The 24,878-nt window shown below is 44.0% G+C and overlaps 1 protein-coding gene across 1 annotated transcript in view; it reads right to left on the reverse strand.

Moving 5' to 3' along the window:
• Positions 1–24,878, reverse strand: part of LOC103187166 (kelch-like protein 2) — a 54,126-nt gene that overhangs the window by 17,151 nt on the left and 12,097 nt on the right. Inside the window, exons 2-4 of the mRNA XM_007906547.2 lie at positions 19,398–19,523; positions 17,978–18,084; positions 11,454–11,575 (exon numbers count right to left, since the gene is read on the reverse strand). Of these exons, the coding sequence (XP_007904738.2) occupies positions 11,454–11,575; positions 17,978–18,084; positions 19,398–19,523 (355 nt within the window). The remainder of the gene's footprint in view (positions 1–11,453; positions 11,576–17,977; positions 18,085–19,397; positions 19,524–24,878) is intronic.

Raw genomic sequence — 24,878 nt, forward strand, 5'->3', positions numbered from 1 at the left:
CCGAGTTGGGGGCAGGAGGAGGGAGCATGGCCGAAAGCATGGTCAAAGAGGCAGGCCTTGTAGGGGTTGAATGAAGTGACAAGTCAAAGGGACTTGGGATGAAGCTTCAGAGATTGGGGGCAGAACAGACTGAAAGCCCGACCGCCGATGGTAGGGCAGGTGGGAAATATTCAGCATTTTTCAAGAATCGTTCAATTTTTCCAATTGCTTCGTTCAACAACAATAACAAGCAACAACAAAATTACATTTATAGAGCGCTTTTCACGCCGGGAGGACGTCCCAAAGCGCTGAACATTCAGGTGTTGGGGCCCGAGAATGGGGGAGGGGTGGTGTAGAGTTGAGGGGAGGCAGAGAGGTGGGAGGGCGACCAAAGGCACGATCGAAGAGAACTTCAAGGTCAAGCACCAGTGGAAGTAATACTTTGCTGACTGGTCAATGCAGTGAACCCAATACACTTGAATCCGTAGTGGGTAGTAATATATTCAAATTCTCACTTCAAAATAAACTCATTTTATAATCTTCGTAGGATAACTAAACCAACATTATGTGAACATAAATGGGGAAATGGTGAGGGGAGGGAAGGGAGGGAGCGAGGAGGGGGTAGAGAGTCGACTTGGCCGAGACTAGAGTGGAGCGGTAGATTTTGAGGAGGTCCAGCGAGATTTGTCGGTGGACCGTGAGGCCAGATTTGAGGCAGGTGCGTTCAGCGGCCCGCACCAGGCTCTTCAGTGAGCATAGGTGGGTGGTGAACCAGGGAACATGTACTTTATTACATGTATTGTAAATAACTGTTTGTGCGACACTGCTGTGTGCAATTGGTTGCCACGTTTTGCCCACAAAATATACATTCAATCCACTTTACAGTGAAGTGCTGTGAGCTGTCTTGAAGATGTAATAAGGTGCTATATCAAATGCAAGGATTATCATTATTGTTAATATTTCAATGCAGCATTACCACATATGGCAACAGAAGAATAGATTTCAAAAATAAAACTTACTTATGCTACCTCCTGTAGGGTGAAAATTATTATTTTTGTCTGAAGGAATTTATTAACACTTAAACGAGAGCTAGAGAAAAAGTGGTGTGGATATAACCAATTATTGACATCATTTGTAAATAGACTGGAGAGGAGTGAAGCAGAATTTAAAGCAGGATTACAGCAAATAAGTATCAACAGCCAAGAAGCAATAATGCCAAACCAAAGGATAGCTTCTAACTCTGAGCCCGACAAGATGGTGAATTATCAACATTGCCTTGGACCAGCTGGACACTGCAAGATATGTCTCTCCAGCTCAACTCGACGAAGATACTATTATTAACACAAGGTCCGTAGATTTGCTTAACATTGAAAAGTATGGGACTTTTCTGCCAAAGTCAACTCTTTTCTCAATCCCAGCAGATCTCAATCTTTCAGAAAGCTCATTGAATAGGTAAAGCCACGCACATTTTAGTCAATGTTGAAATGTACCACAAGTCAGCAAGGATGCCCCAGACATTTCTGGCTTCCCTCTAGTTCAGTGGTGACTGAACTCTTTGGATGGCCAACAAATGTTTCTCGATTAAATATTTCTTGATTTACTTTTTGATTGCTTAGGTGCTGCATTGTAAGAGGTGCTGGCGTTCGGCTGAGATGTTAACCTGAGGTCCGGCCTACCTGATCAGGTGGACATTATAGATCCAACAGTACTATTTAACAAGGGAGTTTCTCCCCGGGATCCTGGTCAACAATTCCCCAAATAAAATTGGTAATTCAGTTCACAGCTGATTGTGGTTCATTGCTGCGTACAAAACAGGCCAGGACATTCACCTACAAAATACACAGTCACTCCACTTTACAGTATTTCCTGTGAAGCGTTTTGAGATATCCTCCTGATGTGAAGGGAACAATACCAAATGCCACAATTATTATCATAATATTTGCAGAATGATTTACGAACAACCTAAAAGAGAAGTGAACAGGGGAATTTCCCAATGCTTGTATACACAACACAAAAACTGCTTTGCCTGCTGGTCACAATTTTTAATTAAAAACAACAACAACAACAAGATTCCATTTATAGAGTGCCTTTCACGTCGGGAGGACGTCCCAAGGCGCTGTACAGTTGGGTCAGGACCCGAGCACGGGGGGAAATGGTCAGGGTGAGGGGAGGAAAGAGAGGGAGCGAGGAGTGGGGAAATGGTCAGGGTGAGGGGAGGGAAGGGAGGGAGCGAGGAGGGGGTAGACAGTCGAGAGGGGAGCTGAAGGTACAGTCAAAGAGAAAGGTCTTGAGACCGGCCTTGAAGGAGGAAAGGGAGGAGACGGCGAAGGCACTGGGGGTTAGAGTTCCAGAGCCTCGGGGCTGAGAGGCTGAAGGCCCGGCCACCGATGGTAGGGCGGTTGGGGCGGGGGGTGTGCAGCAGACCGGAGCCAGAGGAACGGAGGGTACGGGCAGGTAGGTAGGGGGATAGTAGGTCGGAGAGGTAGGAGGGAGTGAGGCCGTGAATGGCCTTGTAGGTGAGGATGAGGATCTTGAATTCGATCCTCTGGGGGATGGGGAGCCAGTGGAGGCGAGCGAGGGTGGGAGTGATGTGGTCCCGAAGCCTGGAGCGGGACAGTACACAAGCTGCAGAGTTCTGATAAAAACCTATACACACAACAATTACTATCCCTATAACAATAATGTTAATGATTCCTAAGATATTAACAACTATCCTTGAACTGCTTCTTTACAAGTGGATGCATATCATTAGGCTAATAGATTTCAACAATCTTTGCACCACACTTTCAATTACAGCACTAAGAATGAAACACTGCATAGTGTTGTGTAACATCACATTACTCGCGTATTGTGCTAACGTTAAGCTGGTGTTGCCAATTCATGGCAACACAAATTTTGTGTATTTCTGATTAAAAATTACTTCCTTCCCTTCCTGCATTACATCAACAGTTGCAGCATTTGATCAACTAAAAAGACCCATTCCCTTCCAAATAATAAAAAAATTCAGTAGTAAATGTTCACAGTGACAATATCAGAATTAACTTGCAAGATACATTGTGGTCTCTAGGAAACCACTTCTTAGGAAGATGATTATAGACCAAAGCGCATCTGGCAGGTAATTCACAATCATCATTTTTCTCTGCAATTTGACAACAAAGCACGTGTTCGACTGGTGTAAAGGAATGTATAGAGGAGCGTTTAAAGCTTCTAATCCCTTTAAAACCAACATGATCTCTCGCAGTGTCTTTTCCTCTCCCCCCGCCCCTACAATTGGGTGGATTCATTCTATCTGCTTGATCTCTCATAATCTTTTTGTTTTTTCAATGAAACATGCAACAGTCAGACCCACTGGCTTAAAAATAACTAGTAGGAGGCCAAGGATTGAGAGAGAGGAGACTTCAATTCGCAAGTACTATAAGTGTGCTGGGGTACAGCAGCTTTGAGAGATGATGTCATAAATTCCCAGCAGAAATGCTCAGAATATACATTCCTAATAATAGCTTTATCCTTGCTGGAACGGGATGAGCAGGAGGAAGAGAGACGCCAATGCATGTGGTGCGATGAGGCTGTGCAGGATCTGGTGATGTCAAAAGGAATATGATATATTTGGGAGATACCACTGACTGTGCCACATCGCACATCAGCACAATGACATTGCAAGACCAGCCTTTCCATGTCCTCCATCTTACAAAAAAGCCAAGGCCTCACTGCAGTGTCAGCCTCGATTATACGGTCACTATATGGTCCTATTGTGAGTCATGAGGTTGACACTCCAGTGAAGTAGTGGGGAAGCATTATTGAAAGTGGCGGTTCTGATGAGACGTTAAACCAAGGTCTCTTCTGTCTGGATATCAGTCGGCACTTATAAAGCCTTACTCCAGTCTGAGGAGAGTTCTGTGTCTTCAGAAGAGAGAAGGAAACTTGAGGAAAAATACAAAGGCACATCTCAAATCTATAGAGGAAGAAGATCTGTAGGGTAGTTTGATCCAAATAATGCACAACACTTTCTCTCACAAAGCACAACAGCAACAAATTACATTTATATAGCGCCTTTCACGTCAGGAGGGTGTCCCAAAGCGCCGGACAGTCAGGGTTCCACAACATCTGTCTATTCCACCGCCTGTTCCATAAGTTTATTACTCGCTCACTGAAATAGTGTTTCTGCAGATTTGTTCCAAATTTACCCCCCTTCAATCGCAGGCTGTGTCCTCCCTGATTCTACTGTTCAGTACAAGATAAAGCAGCTCATCATAGTCTACATTATCTATTCCCTTCAGAATCTTAAAAGACCATAATCATATCGTCCCTCAACCATCTCTTCTCCAGCATGAACATGCCCAGTTTACCTAATCGCTCCTCATCGTCCAGTCCCTCCATCTCCTCACTCATTCTGTCTCCTCGCCGGCCTTCCCGCCACCTCCCTCCACAAGCTGCAGGTCATTCAGAACTCTGCAGCTCGTGTACTGTCCCGCACCAGGCTTCGGGACCACATCACTCCCACCCTCGCTCGCCTCCACTGGCTCCCCATCCCCCAGAGGATTGATTTCAAGATCCTCATCCTCACCTACAAGGCCATTCACGGCCTTGCTCCCTCCTACCTCTCCAACCTACTATCCCCCTACCTACCTGTCCGTACCCTCCGTTCCTCTGGCTCCGGTCTGCTCCACGTCCCCCCCCAACCGCCCTACCATCGGTGGTCGGGCCTTCAGCCTCTCAGCCCCCAGGCTCTGGAACTCCATCCCCCAGTGCCTTCGCCGCCTCCTCCCTTTCCTCCTTCAAGGCCGGTGTCAAAACCTTTCTCTTGACCGTGCCTTCAGCTCCCCTCTCGACTCTCTTGCCCTCCTCGCTCCCTCCCTTCCTTCCCCTCACCCTGACCATTTCCCCCCTCCTCGCTCCCCCCCCCCCCTCACCCTGACCATTTCCCCCCTCCTCGCTCCCTCCCTCCCCTCACCCTGACCATTTCCTCCCTGCTCGGGTCATGACCCAACTGTGCAGCGCCTTGGGACGTCCTCCTGACGTGAAAGGCGCTTTATAAATGGAATCTTGTTGTTGTTGTCGTTGTTGTTGTTGTATCCTCTCAATCGCTGCAATATTCTTTTTATATTGTGGTGACCAGAAATGCACACAGTATTCTAAGTGCAGTCACACCAGTGATTTTTTAAGTGGTAGGTTTGCCCCACTATTTCAGCTCAATATTGCCCTATTAGTACAACCCAGCATCTGGTTTGCCTTACTCACTGTTGCAAAAGCTTCAATTTATTGTCAATCAGGTCCACTTTCCGTACAGATTAATTTCTTTCCTTTTAAACAATAGTTCCCTTCCTGGATTTGTTATCCCTATGTGAAGCACTTTGTATTTCTCTACATTGAATTTCATCTGCCATCGATCTGCCCAATTATGTTCAAGCCCTCCTGTAACCTATCCTGTTCATCTTTGCAGTCTACCACCTTCATTAGCTTCGTGTCATCTGCAAGTTCAGCCCTGTGCTTGTGACTCCTAGTTCCAGGTGGTTTATGAAGATGTTAAATAAAAGAAGTCCCAAAACAGAGGCCCCTGTGGAACTCCACTGGTAACATTCTCCCAGTCTGATGACATTATTATTATTATTATTGTTATTATTATTATTCCCTGTACCAGACATTCCCTGTACCACCACCTCCTGGGTTATATCGATCAGCCAATGATGTATCCATTGCAAGATACGTCCTCTGATTCCTGCTTTCTTTATTTTCAGTACCAGCCTTTCATGAGGAACTGTATCAAAGGCCTTACTGAAATCCAGATATACAACATCCACTGCCTTACCCTTTATCAAGCTCTTTTGTCACACCGTCAAAGAAGACCAGTGAATTAGTTTGGCAGGATCTCCCTTTCATAAACCCATATTGGCTATATTTTATCATCTAATTACTGTCCAGATGCTCCATGATCTTATTTTTAATAAGAGTTTCCATAACTTTACCCATAATGGATGTTAAACTCACTGATCTGTAGTTTCCTGGGACACTTTTGCTACCATTCTTAAAAATAGGAGTAACATCTGCCTTTTTCCACGCCCCAGGCACCTCTCCAGTATCCAGTCATTTCTGAAAGATCTGTGCCAGAGTTCCTGCCAATTTCCTCCCTTAGTTTCTTAAAGATCCTCGGTGCAATTTATCCGGCTCTTGGGATTTGTTTACCTTAAGTTTACAGTTATTCGGCAACTACGCTGGCATGGATATGTATAGTGTCAGAACGTGCCTCTGCAACACCACTGAGTTTTTTTTTCCAGATCCAATACATTTCCTGTCTCCTCTTAACTAAAACTGAGGCAAAAAACTTGTTTAATACTAATACAGATTGTGTCGCATCATTTGTCATATCCTCACCCAATCCCACCTTCAATTGTCAGAGTCCTGCAGCTTAGTGGTGAGAGCACTCGCCTCACAAACGAGAGAAACTCGGTTCATTTCCCGCCAGTGCGAAATGTTAGGCAAGTTTCCTTAATCTACAGGTCTCTGTTTACCTAGCAGTAAGTAGGATCCCGGTTGTTAGTCGATTGGTAGATCACTTTTTCGGGGGTAATAATTCCTTCAAAATAAATAAAAATAATTTGGTCTCCCAATCCACGACTGTTTGTAGGACCCTGGTGTGCGCAATTGGCTGCTGCGTTTCGCCCACAAAATATACAGTCAATTCACTTTCAGTATAGTCTCTGAAGCGTTTTGAGATGTCTCAAAGACATGATAAGGCACTATATCAAATGCAAGGATTATTATTATATTATTATTCCATCCCTTGTTTTTCTTTTTCCCTTAATGTAACTGAAAGCTGAAAGCCTCCAGGCTCGACTATGCAAACTCCCTGCTTGTCGGCCTTCCCAACTCCTCCCTCCACAGGCTGCAGATAATCCAGAACTCTGCAGCCCATGTCCTCTCCCGCACCAAACTCCATGACCCCATCTCCCCCACTCTCGCCCGACTCCATTGGCTCCCTATCCTTCAGAGGATCCAGTTCAAGATCCTGGTCCTCACCTACAAAGCCCTCCCCCCACCCTACCTCTGTGACCTCCTAACCCCCTACCAACCCGCCCGCTCCCTCCACTCAGCCGGCTCTGGTCTGCTCCACGTCTCCCAACCTACCCGCCCCACCGTTGGCGGAAGAGCCTTCAGCCACTCTGCCCCAACCTCTGGAATTCCATCCCCCAATCACTCCGCCTCGCCCCCTCCTTAGCCTCCTTCAAGTCCCGCCTCAAAACCCTCCTCTTCAACCATGCCATCAGCCACCCCCCTTCCCCTCCTTTCTCCCTCCCTGACCCCAGCTCGGGTCTGAAATGCTCTACACTGTCTAGCGCCTTGGGACGTCTCCCGACGTGAAAGGCGCTATACAAATGTAACCTTGTTGTTGTTGTTGTTATTGTTATTCCTCACATCTCTTGCCATGTTCATTTCAAAAAATGTCTTTGCCACTCTGATACCTTTCTTACAATCCTGGCATGCTTTCTGTTAATGAGTCCATCTTTCCTCTATGCCATTTTCTTTCATGGCCTTCAATGCCTTTTTTCCCCTCCTCTTTATGAGTTGCTTTGTGGCCCCTTCCAACCAGCAGGAGTGCCCTTTAGCTTGGTATCTTTGCTTTGTGTGGATACACAATGATCCAATGTATTCCAAATCACCTCCTTGAATGAGCTCCTTAGTTCCTCTGCTCCCTGAGCCATGTTTAAACCTACCAGGCCCGCTCTGACAAGACTTCTCAATTGCATAAAGTTTTAAGTTTGATGTCTTCTTAAAATTTGGCAGTTTTGTTTTCGTTTTTATAACCTCATCAATCCTTGTGATACCTAATGTGATAACAGTTGTAATTATAACACATATAAAACAACATTAATTTTAAGTACCGTATAAAGCAAATACATCAAGACCTTTCCAAAAGTATTACACTGCAATTCCATCTGCTACAACAACCACACGTCAGAAAGAGGTACAACACAAAACTACAGACCCTCCACTTTACAACATATCCCGTGAAGCACTTTGGGATGCCATCCTGACATGAAAGGCACTATATCAAATGCAAAGATTTTTTATTATAACTACTGGGATAGCAGTTAGTTTGACAACAAAGGGGAGGTTACTTTGCAGGAGATTGGTTTAGCTTTTTTAATCTTATACCACCAATAGTTCCTGTACTAAAATACCATCAATAACAATAATATTTGGTATAATGCCTTTCGCACCAGAACATCCCAAAGCACTTCACAGGATGTACTGTAAAGTGGAGTGACAGTGTATTTGTGGGCAAACTCGGCAGCCAATATCCACACAGCAACATTCTACAAACAGCCGTGAAGTGAATGGCCAATTTTATTTGGGGATTGTTGGCCAGGACACTGGAAGAAACTCCCTTTTTCTTTTAAATAGTGCCAAGTAAACTTTACCACCTGGACAGGCAGACAGAACCTCAGTTTAACGTCTCATCTATAGGGCGGCACCTCCGACAATGCAACAACCTCCCAGCACTGCATAAGAGGGTCACCTTAGATTATTTAAGTTCCAAGTCCCAACATTGAGCTTGAACCCACAACCTTCTGACTCAAAGGCAAGAGTGCTACCAGTTGAGACAGGCTGACACATCAACCCCTTGACTATAAGTATTCCAAAAAACTATTATGAATTTCAGAAGTGCAATCAGAAACAGTCTCAAATGGAAAAGGATCAACTATTTTCAGAGCATTTTCTTATTGCAGAACCCAACAGGCGAGAAACCCAGCTCTAAAAGAGTGGCAATTACCCATGCAATTCCGTGCACACAACCACAAGCACATCTTTTCCACTCCTTCTCTGAGGACAATGACTCATGCTTGGGTACGGATTCCGAGATGCTGCAGTACTCAATACAAAATTTACATTTATATACACTCGCGCCTTTCACATCGGGAGACTCCAGTACTTTGCTGAAGGGGCTATTCTACAGGTACAAGTCAAGATAGTGGGTGGATTTCTGCACAGAGCTAACAAGTTTGTTCTCAGTGAAACTTCACAATAGTTTTATAAAAGATTAGTGATTGCTCCAAACTTTTTCATTAAGAACTACAAAAGAATAGCATATGTGGGGCTTTGGCAAACCATGGCAAAGTGTCAGGAGAATACAGGAAGTGTGCGGATATGCCAAAGGAATAGGAACGGAAATGTGTCCTAAACGATAACATTCTCCTAAGGATAGAAGAAGAGATTAATCTGGGAAAGCAAATATATAAATCTTGAAAAGCCAAATTACAGATGCAAAGAGCCATATACAGGCATATGGATTTTTTTGTAATATAGTGCCACTGAATACAAACAGAGGTGATGCTGAATCCATACATGACATTAGTTACATTGCCGCTGATGGAATCTGTGCAGGTTTTAGCACACTTTCCAGAGAGGATCTCACAGCCAAGGGGAACTCCAGCACAGATTCACAAATGTAATAATAAGCATAGTGGTACTTATTTACGTGGAGAGATTGGAAATCTGGACTTTAATCAACGGAGGGTTAAGAGGGGAACATAAATATTCAACATTTTGAAAGGGTTTGATGGTAATTATGACAAGATTTTCACTGTTTGGTGAATGGGCAAGAGGACGTAAAATCAAGATTCCCTCCAGGAGGGGTGGAAGGTAGGGAGGGTAAAGGTAGGGGGGTGGCCGAAGGCATGGTCGAACAGGAGGGTCTTGAGATATGCCTTGAAGGAGCAAGGGAGAGAGAAAGGTAAAGGGACTGTGGGATGGAGTTCCAAAGGGTGGGGACAGAGAGGCTGAAGGCCCGACCACCGATGGTTGGATGGGACAGGTGGGGGACATGGAGCAGGCCGGAGCCTGTTGAGCGGAGGGAGCAGACAGGTTGATATGGGGTTAGCAGGTCACAGAGGTAGGAAGGCGCAACGCGAGGATTTTGAATTCTATCCTCTGCTGATGGGGAACCAGTGAAGCCAGGCGAGGATGGGAGTGATAGGATTGTGGAGCCTGTTGCAGGAGAGGACACAAGCTGCAGAGTTCTGGATGATCTGCAGCTTGTGAAGGTCAGAATTGGGAAGGCCGACAAGCAGGGAGTAGACGTAGTTGATCTTAGATGTCATAAATGCATGGATGAGGGTTTCGGCAGCCTGAGGGGAGAGGCAGTGGCAGAGCCAGGGAATGTTGTGGAGGTGGGGGAAGGCAGAGCAGGTCATGGCTCGGATGTGGGGTAGAAACCACAAGAGAAAACTGAATTATAAGATTTAAAAGGGAATTAGACTAGACACTTGAGTATTGACGTAAACTGGTATAGGGAAAGAGCAGAGAAATAGAATTAGAGCAGTGGGGAACTAGCATGCCACAGGTAAATGGGCTGAATGACCTTCTGCAAGGAAATTTTTAGGATTCTAAGATTAGAGCACAAACGACAAAGCAGCACTGTGCAAAAAAACACTCTCCTAATAATAATAATATTTTCAACTAAAAGGTGGGAGCAGAGAGGCTGAATGCCTGACCGCAGATGGTGAGGTGGGCTGGGCAGGGGGATATGAAGCAGGCTGGAGCTCATGGAGCGGAAGGAGCAACCAGTCTCTGAGTAAGCAGGTCATGGAGGTAGGGAGGAGCATATAAATTAGACTATTTTGGAATTACTTAGACTCATTCGACAACATTTCTGTTTTGGAAATTGAGAAAAATCCCCAAAGCTCTCCCATTGTTAAAAAAAACACCAAACGTTACACCTCTGTGCCGTGGAACTCTCTTTCAAAGCTCTTAGGCTTATTTTTTCATCTCTTCCTCTCTACCTGCCATCAAAACCTCCCCGTTAATATCATTAATTTGGACACAAAACACACAATCATATTGCTTTACTGCATATCCTCTGAAGCACTTTGAGACATCTCTCAACAACCCAATATGGCTCTATTTCAAATGCATAGATTACTTATTATTTAACCTGGAGTCGTGTAGCTCAGTGGTTAGAGTACTCGTCTTGCAAGCGAGACTCCTGGGTTCAATTCCAGGCAGGGCGAAACCTTGGGCAAGTTTCCTTACTCCACACGCCTAATAATAATCCCTCCAAAACAAAACAATAATAAATTGGTCATTTTCAATCCACGACTATTTGTGGGACATTGCTGTGCGCAATTGGCTGCTGTGTTTCACCCACAAATATACAGTCAAATCACTTTACAGCATATTCTGTGAAGCGCTTTGAGACGTTTAGAAGACGTGAAAAGCGCTATATCAAATGCAAGGATTATTATTATTATTAATTGTTTCAACACCCCTTGGTATTAAAGCGCTACAATAAATGCAAGACTCATGATTCATTGTATATGAATGGGCAAGTTGTTGGTAATCATACACCATGGACCTCACTGAGACTACATTGCAGTTATCTCGGAGGTCCCATAGAAAGCAAGTCTGTAACACTGCAGTAATTATTGTCTATAAGAGCTTCACTTAAAATTAAACAAAGTGATCTACTCACACAGTACCTGTACATTCTCTTCTGTAACCTGGATTTCAGCTGTGTAGACATAATCAATGAGCATGTTCAGTGTCCAGCCGTCTACTTCCTTTATCCGAACTCGCCTTGCTTTGCTCTCGCTCATTTCACCTGCAACAGAAAAAACAGTTCAGAAGGCAAGCCATTTTTCTATTCAGACACCTCTATGAATGACTTGTACTGGCATTGCAAGTAATAATTATCTGTCAGGCTTTCTCTTATTGTTTTTAATCTTCTCCTCCCATCCTGAAGGTTGTTGAACTCTTGCCAGCATACATTTATCGTATAAAATAATATACAATATTATTTTATATATTTTATAATCCTTGCATTTGATTCACTGGCATCGGCTGCCTTGTGGTACACTTGCCCAAGTGACTAATGCCCATGTATCAGCATGGACACTGAGTGTAAACTATGTGACCCCAGAGGACATCCCAGCCGATCCTGATCTTTTCCTCACTCGACATCCCACACTTTCCAGGATAGCGATCAGAACGAAAACTCTGACTAATTTTCCTTCTTCCTCGTCCAAATTTGATCACCTCAACTGCTGCTTCAACTGGGATATGCAACACATCCCAAATGACAAGACTTAAATGACTATTAAATGACTTTAATTCACTCCAAGGAAAAAATTGATTTATTCTGATTAAACATTATTATGCAGTGCTCAAGGCTTAATGCACAGAAAATCAATCCAATAAAGTCAATTTTCAACACCAGAGGCGAGACTCACTTTTTTAGAGGGAAACAAAGTTTGCAAAGTGTTCTTTAATGTCAAATTTCAGAAGCCCTAATGGTATATACAAAGGCTGTACATGTACCATAGAGATTGTACGTACTCGTCTAGTAAACAACGTCTAAAGCCCCAACCAAACTCCCATATTAAAGACCTTCACAATGCTTACCTACGGCACTGAAACCGAAGGATATTGGGATGGGCCATTAGAACGAACCAGACTAAGATTCCTTTTTTGCAACTCAGTATTTTTAAAATAATCAAAAAAAAGTATGTGTTGTTCTGCAGCAGAACACAACTACTTTAATACAATAAAACTCATGTGATAAATATTGAAATGAACTTTTTGGGGAGTTAATCTAGATCTCCTTTCATTTACTGGTGCCTGTACCCTTTTGGGCGAATACCTCACTTCGCCCCCACAACAACAACAACAACAACAACAAGATTCCATTTATTGAGCGCCTTTCACGTCGGGAGGACGTCCCAAGGCGCTGTACACTTGGGTCAGGACCCGAGCAGGGGGGAAATGGTCAGGGTGAGGGAGGGAAGGGAGGGAGCGAGGAGGGGGTAGAGAGTCGAGAGGGGAGCTGAAGGCACAGTCAAAGAGAAAGGTCTTGAGACCGGCCTTGAAGGAGGAAAGGGAGGAAGCGGCGAAGGCACTGGGGGATAGAGTTCCAGAGCCTAGGGGCTGAGAGGCTGAAGGCCCGACCACCGATGGTAGGGCGGTTGGGGCGGGGGATGTGGAGCAGACCGGAGCCGGAGGAACAGAGAGTACGGGCGGGTAGGTAGGGGGATAGTAGGTCGGAGAGGTAGGAGGGAGCAAGGCCGTGAATGGCCTTGTAGGTGAGGATGAGGATCTTGAATTCGATCCTCTGGGGATGGGGAGCCAGTGGAGGCGAGCGAGGGTGGGAGTGATGTGGTCCCGAAGCCTGGTGCGGGACAGTACACGAGCTGCAGAGTTCTGAATGACCTGCAGCTTGTGGAGGGAGGTGGCGGGAAGGCCGGCGAGGAGAGAGTTCCCATAGTCCAGCCTTGAGGTGATAAAGGCGTGGACCAGAGTTTCAGCAGCGTGAGGGGTGAGGTAGTGCCGTAGTCTGGCGATGTTCTGGAGGTGATGGAAGGCGGTGCCAGTTGTGGTGCGGATATGAGGGAGAAAGGACAGCTCAGGGTCGAACAAAACGCCGAGGTTCCTGACTGGCTTTGAGAGGTGGAGAGTGCAGCCTTGGATGCTGACGCTGTCAGCGCCTGAGGTGCGGAGGCGCTGACGTGAGCCTTTCAGGAGGGCCTCAGTTTTGCGCACGTTGAACTGGAGAAAGTTGTCTCTCGTCCAGGACTCGATGTCGGACTGGCAGACTGTCAGGACATCGGTGGTCGTGGAGTTGAGGGTAGAGGAGGAAAGGTAGAGTTGGGTGTCATCCGCATACATGTGGAGGTTAACCCCATATCTGTGGATGATGTCACCAAGGGGGAAGGTTTAGGTGGGAGGACAAGCGGTGGAGGAGGATAGCGTGGTCGACCGTGTCGAATGCTGCCGATAGGTCGAGGAGGACGAGGAGTCAGAGGGAGCCCTGGTCACAGATGGTCAGGATGTCATTGGTGACCTTGACCAGGGCAATTTCTGTGCTATGGGCAGCACGGAAACCCGACTGAAGGGGTTCGAATAATGAATGGTTGGAGAGGAAAGAGCGCAGCTGGGAGGCGACAACTCGTTCCAGGACCTTGGATAGGAAGGGGAGGTTGGAGATGGGCCGGTAGCTTGATAGCTGTGACGCATCAAGGGAGAGTTTTTTTTAAGGTGGGAGTGATGGTGGCAGTTTTTAAGGGAATGGGAATAGAGCCAGAGGAGAGGGACAGGTTGACGATGTCTGTGATATGTGGGGCAAGGAGGTGGAGCTGGGAGATAAGGAGTGGAGTGGGGATGGGGTCAAGGGAGCAGGTGGTAGGTTTCAGGGAGCAGGTGGTAGGTTTCACCCACCCCCCGCTCCCCTGCCATAATGACACAGTGGAGATCAGGAACTCATTTTGAGAAGATCTTTGGCACAAATCTACATATTAGCACTTTTGAGGCATGGCAATTCACCCTCAAAACACAATGTATTGCACACAGGACAAACTTATACTTTACCACCGACTGATCTCTCAGAGCTTACAATGTTCACCAACACAGCTGCACAAAAAATTAGCTTTTCCAGAACCGCAGTGACTGTACGTTTCCTCACCCACTTCCCAGATGGAATGCCACCCAAGTGTACAACAGTAAACTGCAGGCAGACAACAAGGACAAAGCTGCTCCTAAAATACTTGTCCTTTACAAGTAGGGTTGCCTGGAGGGTAAAATCACTGCCCTATACATATGCTTGCTGTTTATTTTTTCTTTGGATTCACTGCAGTAGCATAAAAACAAATAGTGAGCTTTACTTTTTTGGGTAGGAAAAGGGGGGATTGGGGGGAGAGAAAGGGAGTGAACAGTGCTTATTCAAGAAAATTCACTTTTGAATTGTTTAAAACAAACTCAGGAGAGAAAATGTATATACAGTAATTAAGGGCATTTTTCAAACAAGGAAATATTTCACGCAGCAGAAGTGTGTTTTACTCGAGTCAACAAATGAGTCAATTTGAGAGCGGGAACTCAGCGCACACACAGGAAGAAAACAATTCCTCAATGTGTCTCATCATCTCGCTGGAAGGTCCAGGACTGTTAGTATTAGAAATCACTGTACAATGGGCTTCATTATGCCCATTATATATGACAAAAGTTATTTTGTTTCTATCTTGATGGCAATCTTGGCAGTCGATTTTCTTACAGTCGGTAAATCTATCAACCTTAGCAGTTGAGCTTGTAATGAATTATTGAACGTTCACTTCACCAAGGTCGATAAATTAACTTAACAACTAGAACTCAACCCTTTAATGTCACAATGTGCAATCTAACTCTGTACCTCTGACACTAAGAAACCTGTAGTGACATTGCACCTTTGGTAGCAAATAGCCCATTGCTGATTTCCAACAGTCTCCTTGCTCCTTAACTTCAACTTGCCAGCAGTCACACTTCATTGTCAGAAAAAGAGAAAAGATGTTTCTTGTTGCATCAAGTAACTGGTTCCATTTCATATTAAAGGGGACATTGCGACATAGAGGGTTTGGCTCTCTACAGTGTAGGTTTTCACTAATGAAGCAAAATCAACTCAAAACTAATGCGTATCTGTAACACACCACTACGATCCATTAGTCTTTTCCTATCTTCATGTCTTTTGTGGGACATTGCTATGTGCAAATTAGCTGCCATCTATAACAACAACAAAATTACATTTGTATAGCACCTTTCACGTCGGGAGGACATCCCAAGGCGCTGGATAGTCAGAGTTTTGGACCCGAGCTGGGGGTCGGGATATGGGAGGGTGGAGAGCAGGGGGGGAAGCAGGATGATCGAAAGCACAGTCGAAGAGGAGGTCTTGAGGTGAGTCTTGAAGGATGCAAGGGAGGGGGTGAAGCAGAGGGAGTGCAGGATGGTGTTCAAGCGGGTGGGGGCAGAGTGGCAGAAGGCCCACCCGCCAACGGTGGGGCTGGGGGCGAGGCGAGGGACATGAAGCAGGCCAGAGCCTGCTGAGCGGAGGGAGCGAGCAGGATGGTAGGGTTAGGAGGTCGCAGAGGTAGGGGGAACAAGACCATGGAGGGCTTTGAAGGTGAGGACCAGGATCTTGAACTGTATCCTCTGTGTGATGGGAAGCTAGTAGAATCGGACAAGGATGGGGGTGATAGGGTCACGGAGTCCAGTGCGGGAGAGGATACGGACTGCAGAGTTCTGGATGATCTACAGCCTATGGAGGGAGGAATTGGGAAGGCCCACAAACAAGGAGTTTGCACAGTCAAACCTAGATGTTATGAATGAGTGTATGAAGGTTTTGGAGGCCTTCGGTGTGAGACAGTGGCGGAGCCGGACAATATTGGGGAGGTGGGGGAAGGCAGAGCAGGTCATGGCAAGGATGTGGGGTAGAAAGGATAGTTGAGGGTCAAACAAGATGCCATGGTTCCAGACTGTCTCAGTTAGGTGCAGTGTGTAACCATGGATGATGATGCTGTCAGTACCTGAGGTGCGGAGGCGCTGACGGAAGCCAATCAGGAGAGCCTCGGTCTTGATGACGTTCAACTGAAGAAAGTTAGTTCTCATCCAGGACTTGATGTCTGACAGACATTCTGTTAGGACAGCAGTGGTCCTGGAGTCAAGGGTGGAAGTTGACCCCATGTCTGTGGATGATGTCACCAAGAGGGAGCATATAGATATTGAAGACGAGGGGACCAAGGACGAAGCCCTGAGGAACGCCACACGAGACAGTGCGGGGGCTAGAGGAGAAACCGTTTGTGGAGATGAAGTGGATGCAGTGTGAGAGGGACGATCTGAACCATTCAAGGACAGATCCATGAAGGTTGAGGTGAGAAGAGAGACGGTGGATGAGGATAGAGTGGTCGACAGTGTTGAAGGCCACAGAGAGGTCAAGGAGGACGAAGAGGCAGAGGGAACCCTGACCCTGGTCACAGATGGACAGAATCCATTTCAAATACATTTCACAGGAAAATCACATGAATTGCTTTGAGACATCAAAGACATGATAAGGTATTATATCAAATGAAGGATTATTATTCAAGATCTGAAAGGATATAGACAAACTGAACCTTATTATAATATAATGTAAATAATAATCCAATAATAATGCAATTAAACATAATAATCTAATAATATATCATAATAATCAAATAATAGAATAATAGAACAATATAATCATATAATAATAATAATAATAATAATAATAATCCTTGCATTTGATATAGCGCTTTTCACGTTGGGAGGACGTCCCAAAGCGCTTCACAGAACACACTGCAAAGTGAATTGACTGTATATTTGTGGGCGAACGCGGCAGCCAATTGCGCACAGCAATGTCCCACAAACAGTCGTAGATTGAAAATGACCAATTTATTATTGTTTTGGTTTTGGAGGGATTATTATTAGGCTCTGTGTGGAGTAAGGAAACTTGCCCAAGGTTTCGCCCTCTGCCTGGAATTGAACTCAGGTCTCTCACTTGCAAAGCGAGTGCTCTAACCACTGAGCTACATTATAATAATAATGTGTTCAATAGTAACAAACTTACAATAAGGGGGCACAGATTTAAGATCAGAAGAAGGAAGGTGAGCAGAGTTTAGATTTAATTACTTTGCACAGAGTGGTGAATATGAGGCACAGATTACCCAGGGATGTAGTGGGAGGCAGATTGTGTCAGTAAATTAAAGAGGGAATTATATAACTATTTGGCAAAGAATTTCATTGAGGAGCGTGAGAGACATAGACTTAAAAAAGGATATGGGAAAGAGCAGATTAATTGAATGATGTAAACAGCTTCAGTGGGGAAATAATAATAATAATAATCCTTGCATTTCACATAGCGCCTTATAACGTCTTCGAAACATCTCAAAGCGCTTCACAGAATATATACTGCAAAGTGTATTGATTGTAATTTTGTGGGCAAAACATGGCAGCCAAATAACACAGCACAGACACAATGTGCTGAATGACTACTTTCTATGGTGAAATTTCAATGATTTGTCTTCAGTTTTAACTCCATGAGAAAGGCTCTGAATGCCATTCAGTATCTCGCACAGTGTGGAGAGAACCCAGGTGCAAAGCCATAATCTTACCACTTGGTGCCTAAACACTCAATTCTCAAATTGAGCTGCACATTCATTATTCTACAATCAGTATATTATTACTACAGTACCTGTAAACATCGCATGGAAATAGGAACTGCAAGCTGCCAGGACAACGCGATGGGCTGAAACCTCAACATCTTCAGCTACAAGTGTCACATCGCACAAAAGATTTTGCCTGCAAAAAAAAGAACAGTGAAACTTTTATGGTAAAAAAACATTCAGTACTGCACACAATACCTTACACTCACTTCACTTGGCAGAGCGTGGCGCAATACACTGGCCAAAGTCTAGAACCAAGCTTTACTATGTGATAAAATGGATCGCCAAAGAGGCAACTTCCAGAACAAACACATTGTAAAACGCCATGTGTCGACATCTCATTAATTTGTACAAATACTGTGAAGCAGACAATATTACACAAGGGTAATGTGCAGCTTTGAGTTATACTTAGTTACCCTGGGCTCACATCAAAATAATACTGATGGAAAAAAGCATAACCTTTCAGCTGCTGTGAGGACCACAGAGTGCCTCTTATGTGAATTTATCCAAAGAGTAGCTGAGCCACAAGGATGGTGCAAAAGTTATCTTGTATATAACTCACTCTGGCCTGAGAGCATTTGATGCAAATCACGTGAAAATGTTCTTCTCTAGCACTGTCTCCTCACCACAACAAGCACATTTCCCTACCCCACCCCAACAAAACTCTTTAACGACCATGTTTTCTCTGGCAAAGACACCAAGTGCGGTTAATGGATGAACTGCAGGGCTGAATGAATTTGTGAAATAAATTGCCATGCTGGAGCACATAGTTAACAGACCACACTGAGCGGTTCCAGTGATTTTGCTAGAAAAAATTAACCCCCCCCCACCTCTCCACCGCCCGCTAGTTTTCCTGTGCATCTACTCAACAAACCAGGAAGAATCGGTTAGAAAATAATATAAGAACATAAGAATCACTAGACAAAAGAAGACCAAGGTCCATCCAGTTCACTTTCCACCATCCTGGCACTTGCATGCACATGTCAAGTCCCAAATTTATAGTCTGTATTCCTCGATATTATTTCCTAAAATAAATCTGTCTAATTTGATAAGCACAATCCCATTGCCTACCGCTCCACAGTGCCATTGAACCATAATCATTGTAGTTTGTAGCACTCCACAAAGTTAATAATAATATAAAAATAATAATAATCCTTGCATTTGATATAGCGCTTTTCACGTCTTCTAGACGTCCCAAAGCGCTTTACAGAATATACTGTAAAGTGAATTGACTGTATATTTGTGGGCGAACGCAGCAGCCAATTGCGCACAGCAATGTCCCACAAACAGTCATGGATTGAAAATGACCAATTTATTATTGTTTCGTTTTTTGGAGGGATTATTATTAGGCTCTGTGTGGAGTAAGGAAACTTGCCCAAGGTTTCGCCCTGTCTGGAATTGAACGCAGGTCTAATGAAATGCCTACAGATGAGTTAGTGCAGGTCATACCTTCTCAGTTCATTCATAACTTTAAAAGCTTTTTTCATGTGACGAGGATTCACAGTGACTGGACACTGTTTCTCAGAGACATCATCTTTCAGGTCATGGCGTTTGTGTTGGCATAATTTTGTGCACCTTTAAAGAAAACAAAAATCAGAATTACTGACAAAGCACTTTATATTGGAATTTCACACAAAGGTGGGCGCCCTAGTGAATAATACAATCATGGAAATTTACAGCACAGGAGGCGGCCATTATGCCCACCGTGTTTGCACCGACTCTCAGAGTAAGCTGTTCATCCAATCGCACTGCCCTGCCTTATTCCCATACCCCTTCAAACTTCTATCTGTCATATACCTGTTTACTTCCCTCTTGAAACCCACAATGGACTCTGCTTCTACCACCTCATTTGGTAGGACTTTCCACATTCCAACAACTCTTGTGTGAAAAAAATGTTGCTTAAACGATCCTTTCACTCTTCTGATGACTATCATAACAACGGCCCCTAGTCATTGACTCCCTACTGGTGGAAATAGCTTCTCCCTATGTACCCTGTCAAAACCCCTCATAACTTGAAACATCTCTATCAGCTTCCCTCTGAACCTTTTCTTCTCCAATGACAATAGATCCATCTTGTCTAATCTCTGCTCATAACTAAAGCCCTCCAATCATGGTATCGTTCTTGGAAGTCTCCTCTGCAGTCTTCCAAGGTTGTAACATCTTTCCTGAAATTAGGTCACCAAAATTCAATGCAGATGCGGCCTAACCAATGATTTGTACAAGGTTGGCATTGTTGCTTTACTTTTGTACTTTGTGTCCTTATGTATAAAACCCAGAATGCTATTAGCTTTTTTTCACAACTCTTTGCCGTTTCAGTGACTTCTGTACTTACATTCCCAAGTATCTTTGCTCCTTTCAAGATACTGCTATTCAATAAATACACCCTAAACTCATTTTTTCTACCAAAAGAAATCACCTCACCTACCAAAATGAGATCCATCATCATGAATAATGCTATTTAGGACTGAGTATGATTTTTCGGAACATATCAGGAACCACCCTCTTCCCATAAATGAATCATTTAAATAACCAATTACACATTAAGTCCTACATTGTACATCACTGGAGGGTACAGATTCCTCAATAATATTGACTCACCGGGCAATGAAATAATCATTCACTTTGGTTCCAGTGTGAGCACGAGCTGGCTTCCAATTATATTTTTTATTTCATTTTTAATAAAAAGGCAAAATGCAGAAAATTGAAACTGCAAAGCAAAGGTTTGCACTGGGGCTCAGCACCTGAGTGTAAACTTGCCGCAGCAGCCAACATTGCAACTGAATTACGCGGAAACTGAGCCCATCAGCAAAGTTTCCAATACAGCAACACAAAACCAACCCCTTTAAATATCTACATTAAATTCTGAAAATATTCTGCCAATTGCTCCAGTATGGAATGACTAAAATGACCTTTCTGTTTTGCAGATGTCATGGGAATGAGTAAGATCTAAACTGTACAATACAAGCAGTTTCCACGAGTTTGGAGCTTGCAATCTGATCTTTACCCGACAATTATCTAATCATTTAGCACTCCCCACTGGGAGCAGAGATTCTCCCCACTCAGCTCCGGTTAACCGTGAAAACCAAAGCCCTAATGGATAGAGTGCTCCAGTTGGACAAAGGAATCTTGCGAGACAGTGATCTCTATTGGATGTGAGCTAGTTAAACTCCAGTAGTTTCCCAAGCTTTGGCTCTTGCCAACCTGCATCTAATAATTTTCAGAATTAAGTAAGCAGGGTGCACGCCTTCAGGGAGAGCGTGTGCATTCCATTCCAGACACAGGGAAATTTCCAAAAGCAGGTGGCGTACATACGTGGAATTCTCAGTCTGGTTTGGATAAATGGTGATGGAGTTCTGCATATGTTAAGACAGCCGGCTGACTATTTTTTTTCAGCACCACCCAATGTTTTGGGTATCCCTCGACTTGCTTTCTAATCAATTCAACCCAACAGAGTCTGAACTTTAGAACTTGCCCACTCATCCAACAAACGAACAATCAAGTTGAAATGTCCTCACCCCACCGCGACTTTTTTTAAAAAAAGCTTTTCATTTGGACGGGAAATTAAAACCTGCAATCCACATGCATTTGTTATCGCAGTCAATTATTTTATCCAACGAGCTTCCTTCTAATTTATCCACATTCCCCAAAACCAGGCTTCGGCTACACCCAGGAGAATAGGATTTCTGCCGTCACATTTCTGGACCAACTGGATGAAGGTAAACTGGATGGACTCATTGTGGATCTTCCTTCCCCCACCCACCACCCCACCCACCATGTGGAAGAGCCTGACCTCTCTTCAGTACTTGGCTGCAAAGGTACAGCAACTGGGAAGACATGGAAAGAAGAGGGAACATTTTGCAGCAGCAAGATATCTAGATTATAAAAGTAAGGAGGTGCTGCTTCACTGATATACAGCGCTCGTCAATCTTCTATTTGTAGTACTGTATTCAATTTTCAGTACCCAATCTTAGATAAGATATACTAGCCTTGGAGTGTTTTCAACATCCGTCCGCTAGACAACTCCTCCCTCTGGTCAGGGAAGAGCCTTCGCTATCTTCCTCAATACAAGGTAAAAGTCAGAAATAAGATAGTTAAAATTGAGGTCAGGAACCATTTCTTCCCATAGAGACATAGAGATATTATGGGGTTTGGTGAAAGGGAAGGACAAGCCATTTGATTAAAAGATCTGCCAAGACTTAATAAGCTAGGGGAACAATTTTGATGGGCTGAATGGTTTCTTCCTATTCCAATGTAATAATAACAATAATCCTTGTGTTTGATATAGCGCCTTATCATGTCTTTGAGATGTCTCAAAACTCTTCACAGAATATACTATAAAGTGAATTGACCGTGTATTTTGTAGGTGAAACATGGCAGCCAATTGCACACAGCAGTGTCTCACAAACAGCTGTGGATTGAGTGACCAAATTATTATTATTTTTATTTTACTTCAAAGGGATTATTACCCTCAGAAAAGCGACTTGCCAATCGTCCATCAACCGGGTTCCTATTTACTGCTAAGTAAATTGAGGCCTGTGGAGTAAGGAAACTTGTCTAATGTTTTGTCCTACCTGGGAATCAAACCCAGGTCCTCTTGCTTGTGAGGAGAGTGGTCTAACCAATACACTACAGGACTCCACTCCAATGTTCCTATGAAAGCCCCACATCTTCCACTCTGTGCCACTCTGTGCAATGTCAGAACTAAGTGCTCCTAATGGACTGCAGGTCTGAAACATGGGTGTCGATTCTAGTTACTGAACACAAAACATACATTAACAAGCGCTCTTAAAATTGCATCATTGCCCACTGAAAAGATAATCATTGCTATTCACAAATGCATTGATTACCCCAACACATATGCAAATAATGTTGCCATTAAATTTTAAATCAGCTGATTGTTCTTTACTGATGTACTTCTCAAATGTCACACAGATATATAGTAACATTCAACCTGGAGTACAGCCAGGCCAAAACAGCCTATCTGCTGCAACTTTAACCATCTGTTTGGTGGGCAGAGTATACTGATGGGATTTTGAAAAAAAATTCATCAGCCCAAGATATGCTGATCACAAAAAGGACATGAGCCTGGATTCTTATGAAAATACTTCAAATGGAAAACCATCTGTAAAAAACGAAAGTTACTACCCTGATTATTGTTTGGAATAGTACCTGAAAATTTTGCATTTTGCATCATACATTTAATAGGCCACATATATCTATGAGCACAAAATACATCAGCCTCTCTAAAAACAAACAATATGCCCTTGCAACACTGCACCAACATACTGCACTGATTACAGTATGCTGTGTATCAGAAGCTCAGATCTTTTATGGAAAAGTAACAAGTTGGATGATTTACATGCTAACGTAGATACCCAAGAGAAGCTACAAAGCAGTAACAACAATTTGCACTTACATGGTAGCCATTTTCCTAAAGGGAGAACATCTTAAAGCACTTTACAAAGACTGAATGGGAGCCAGAGCTAGGAGGAAAAGAAAAGGGTTGGGTGGGGGAGAAGGAGGAAAAGGAGGAGGCAGCTGATGGCACAGTCAGAGATAGATCATTAAATGGGTTTGGAAAGCAGAGAGGGAGTGGGCGAGGTGTAGGGAATGCAGTGTAATTCTGTGCGTTCTGTCTTGCTGACATCCGGCGACATCAACGCTGACACACTAAGGATTGCGATGAAATCCTGGAAGTTCATTAAGAAACACTATACTGTTATAATAATAATCTCAGTATTTGATATTGTGACTCCCACAATATCAAATATTCGTGAGGATGTCTTAAAGTCCTTCATAGGATATACCGTAAAGCAGAGTGTCTATATATTTTGTAGGGAACTCGGTTAGTTGGTTTACTTGAAAATTCGATGGCAGATGGAATAATAGTATTTTTAATTCTTGTATTTGATATTGTCCCTTTCACATCAACAGGTCATATCAAAGCTCTTCATAAGATTTACTGTAACGTGAAGTGACTGTGTATTTTGCAGGATATCGCTTATGTATCACAATACACTTGGCCATCGGGGCTAATATTTAATATAGCACAGGATGCCATATCTAACAACCCGCTGAACATTAATGCTCTAAAATCACGAAGCTCATACATAGCTCAGTGCCGATGATTTTAAACATTGAGGTGTGATCAGGCTCATTGACCTGCTGATACATTTTTTCATTGTTCGGTATTGCGTACCATGTTTTTAAGGCATCAATGATCGATTTAGTCTTACATCATTGGTGTCAGATTTGCTGGAGATAGCATTTAGGCAAACCTCAATTATTTCTCACTAGAAGTTCGAAAAAAATCTCCTCCCACCTCGCTCTTGGCTGCCTTGGAGTCATCTAAACTCCTTCCCCTTTGGGCTTCCTCCACAATGACCTATCCTCCTCGGTCACTCTTCTCTACAGCTCTCTCTCCTCCACTCTTGATTCCCTTGCTCCTCTAACTTCCCAAACCATCTCCTACTCAGGTAAGTCACCATGATTCAGCAGCCACCTCTGCTCCCTTAAAGCACGTATGCTTACCGCTGAACACACTTGACTTAAATCGAACCTAACCCTCCATCAGCAGATCTGACTGGATGTTATCAAATCCTATGGCTCCGCCCTCGCCTTCGCGAAATCGTTGTTCTACTCCAAGACAATCTTGGAGACCAAGGACAACCCCGGGTTACTCTTCTCCATCACCAACCGACTCCTACGCCCACACTCACACACCTCACCCATCCTCGCCTCCAATGCCAACTGCGAGGCGATGCTGGAATTCTTCATCTCCTTGCCCCTCTACTCAGAGACATCATAAACCTCTCCCTGTCCACTGTCACTGTTCCCACCCCATTAAAAATGGTCATCATCACTCCTATCCTTAAAAAACCCTCCCTGCACTCATCACTGCTCTCAAAATACTGCCCCATTTTTAACCTC

This window comes from Callorhinchus milii, unplaced genomic scaffold (genome assembly GCF_018977255.1).
Source record: "Callorhinchus milii isolate IMCB2004 unplaced genomic scaffold, IMCB_Cmil_1.0 Scaffold1, whole genome shotgun sequence".
Classification (NCBI taxonomy): Eukaryota; Metazoa; Chordata; class Chondrichthyes; order Chimaeriformes; family Callorhinchidae; genus Callorhinchus; species Callorhinchus milii.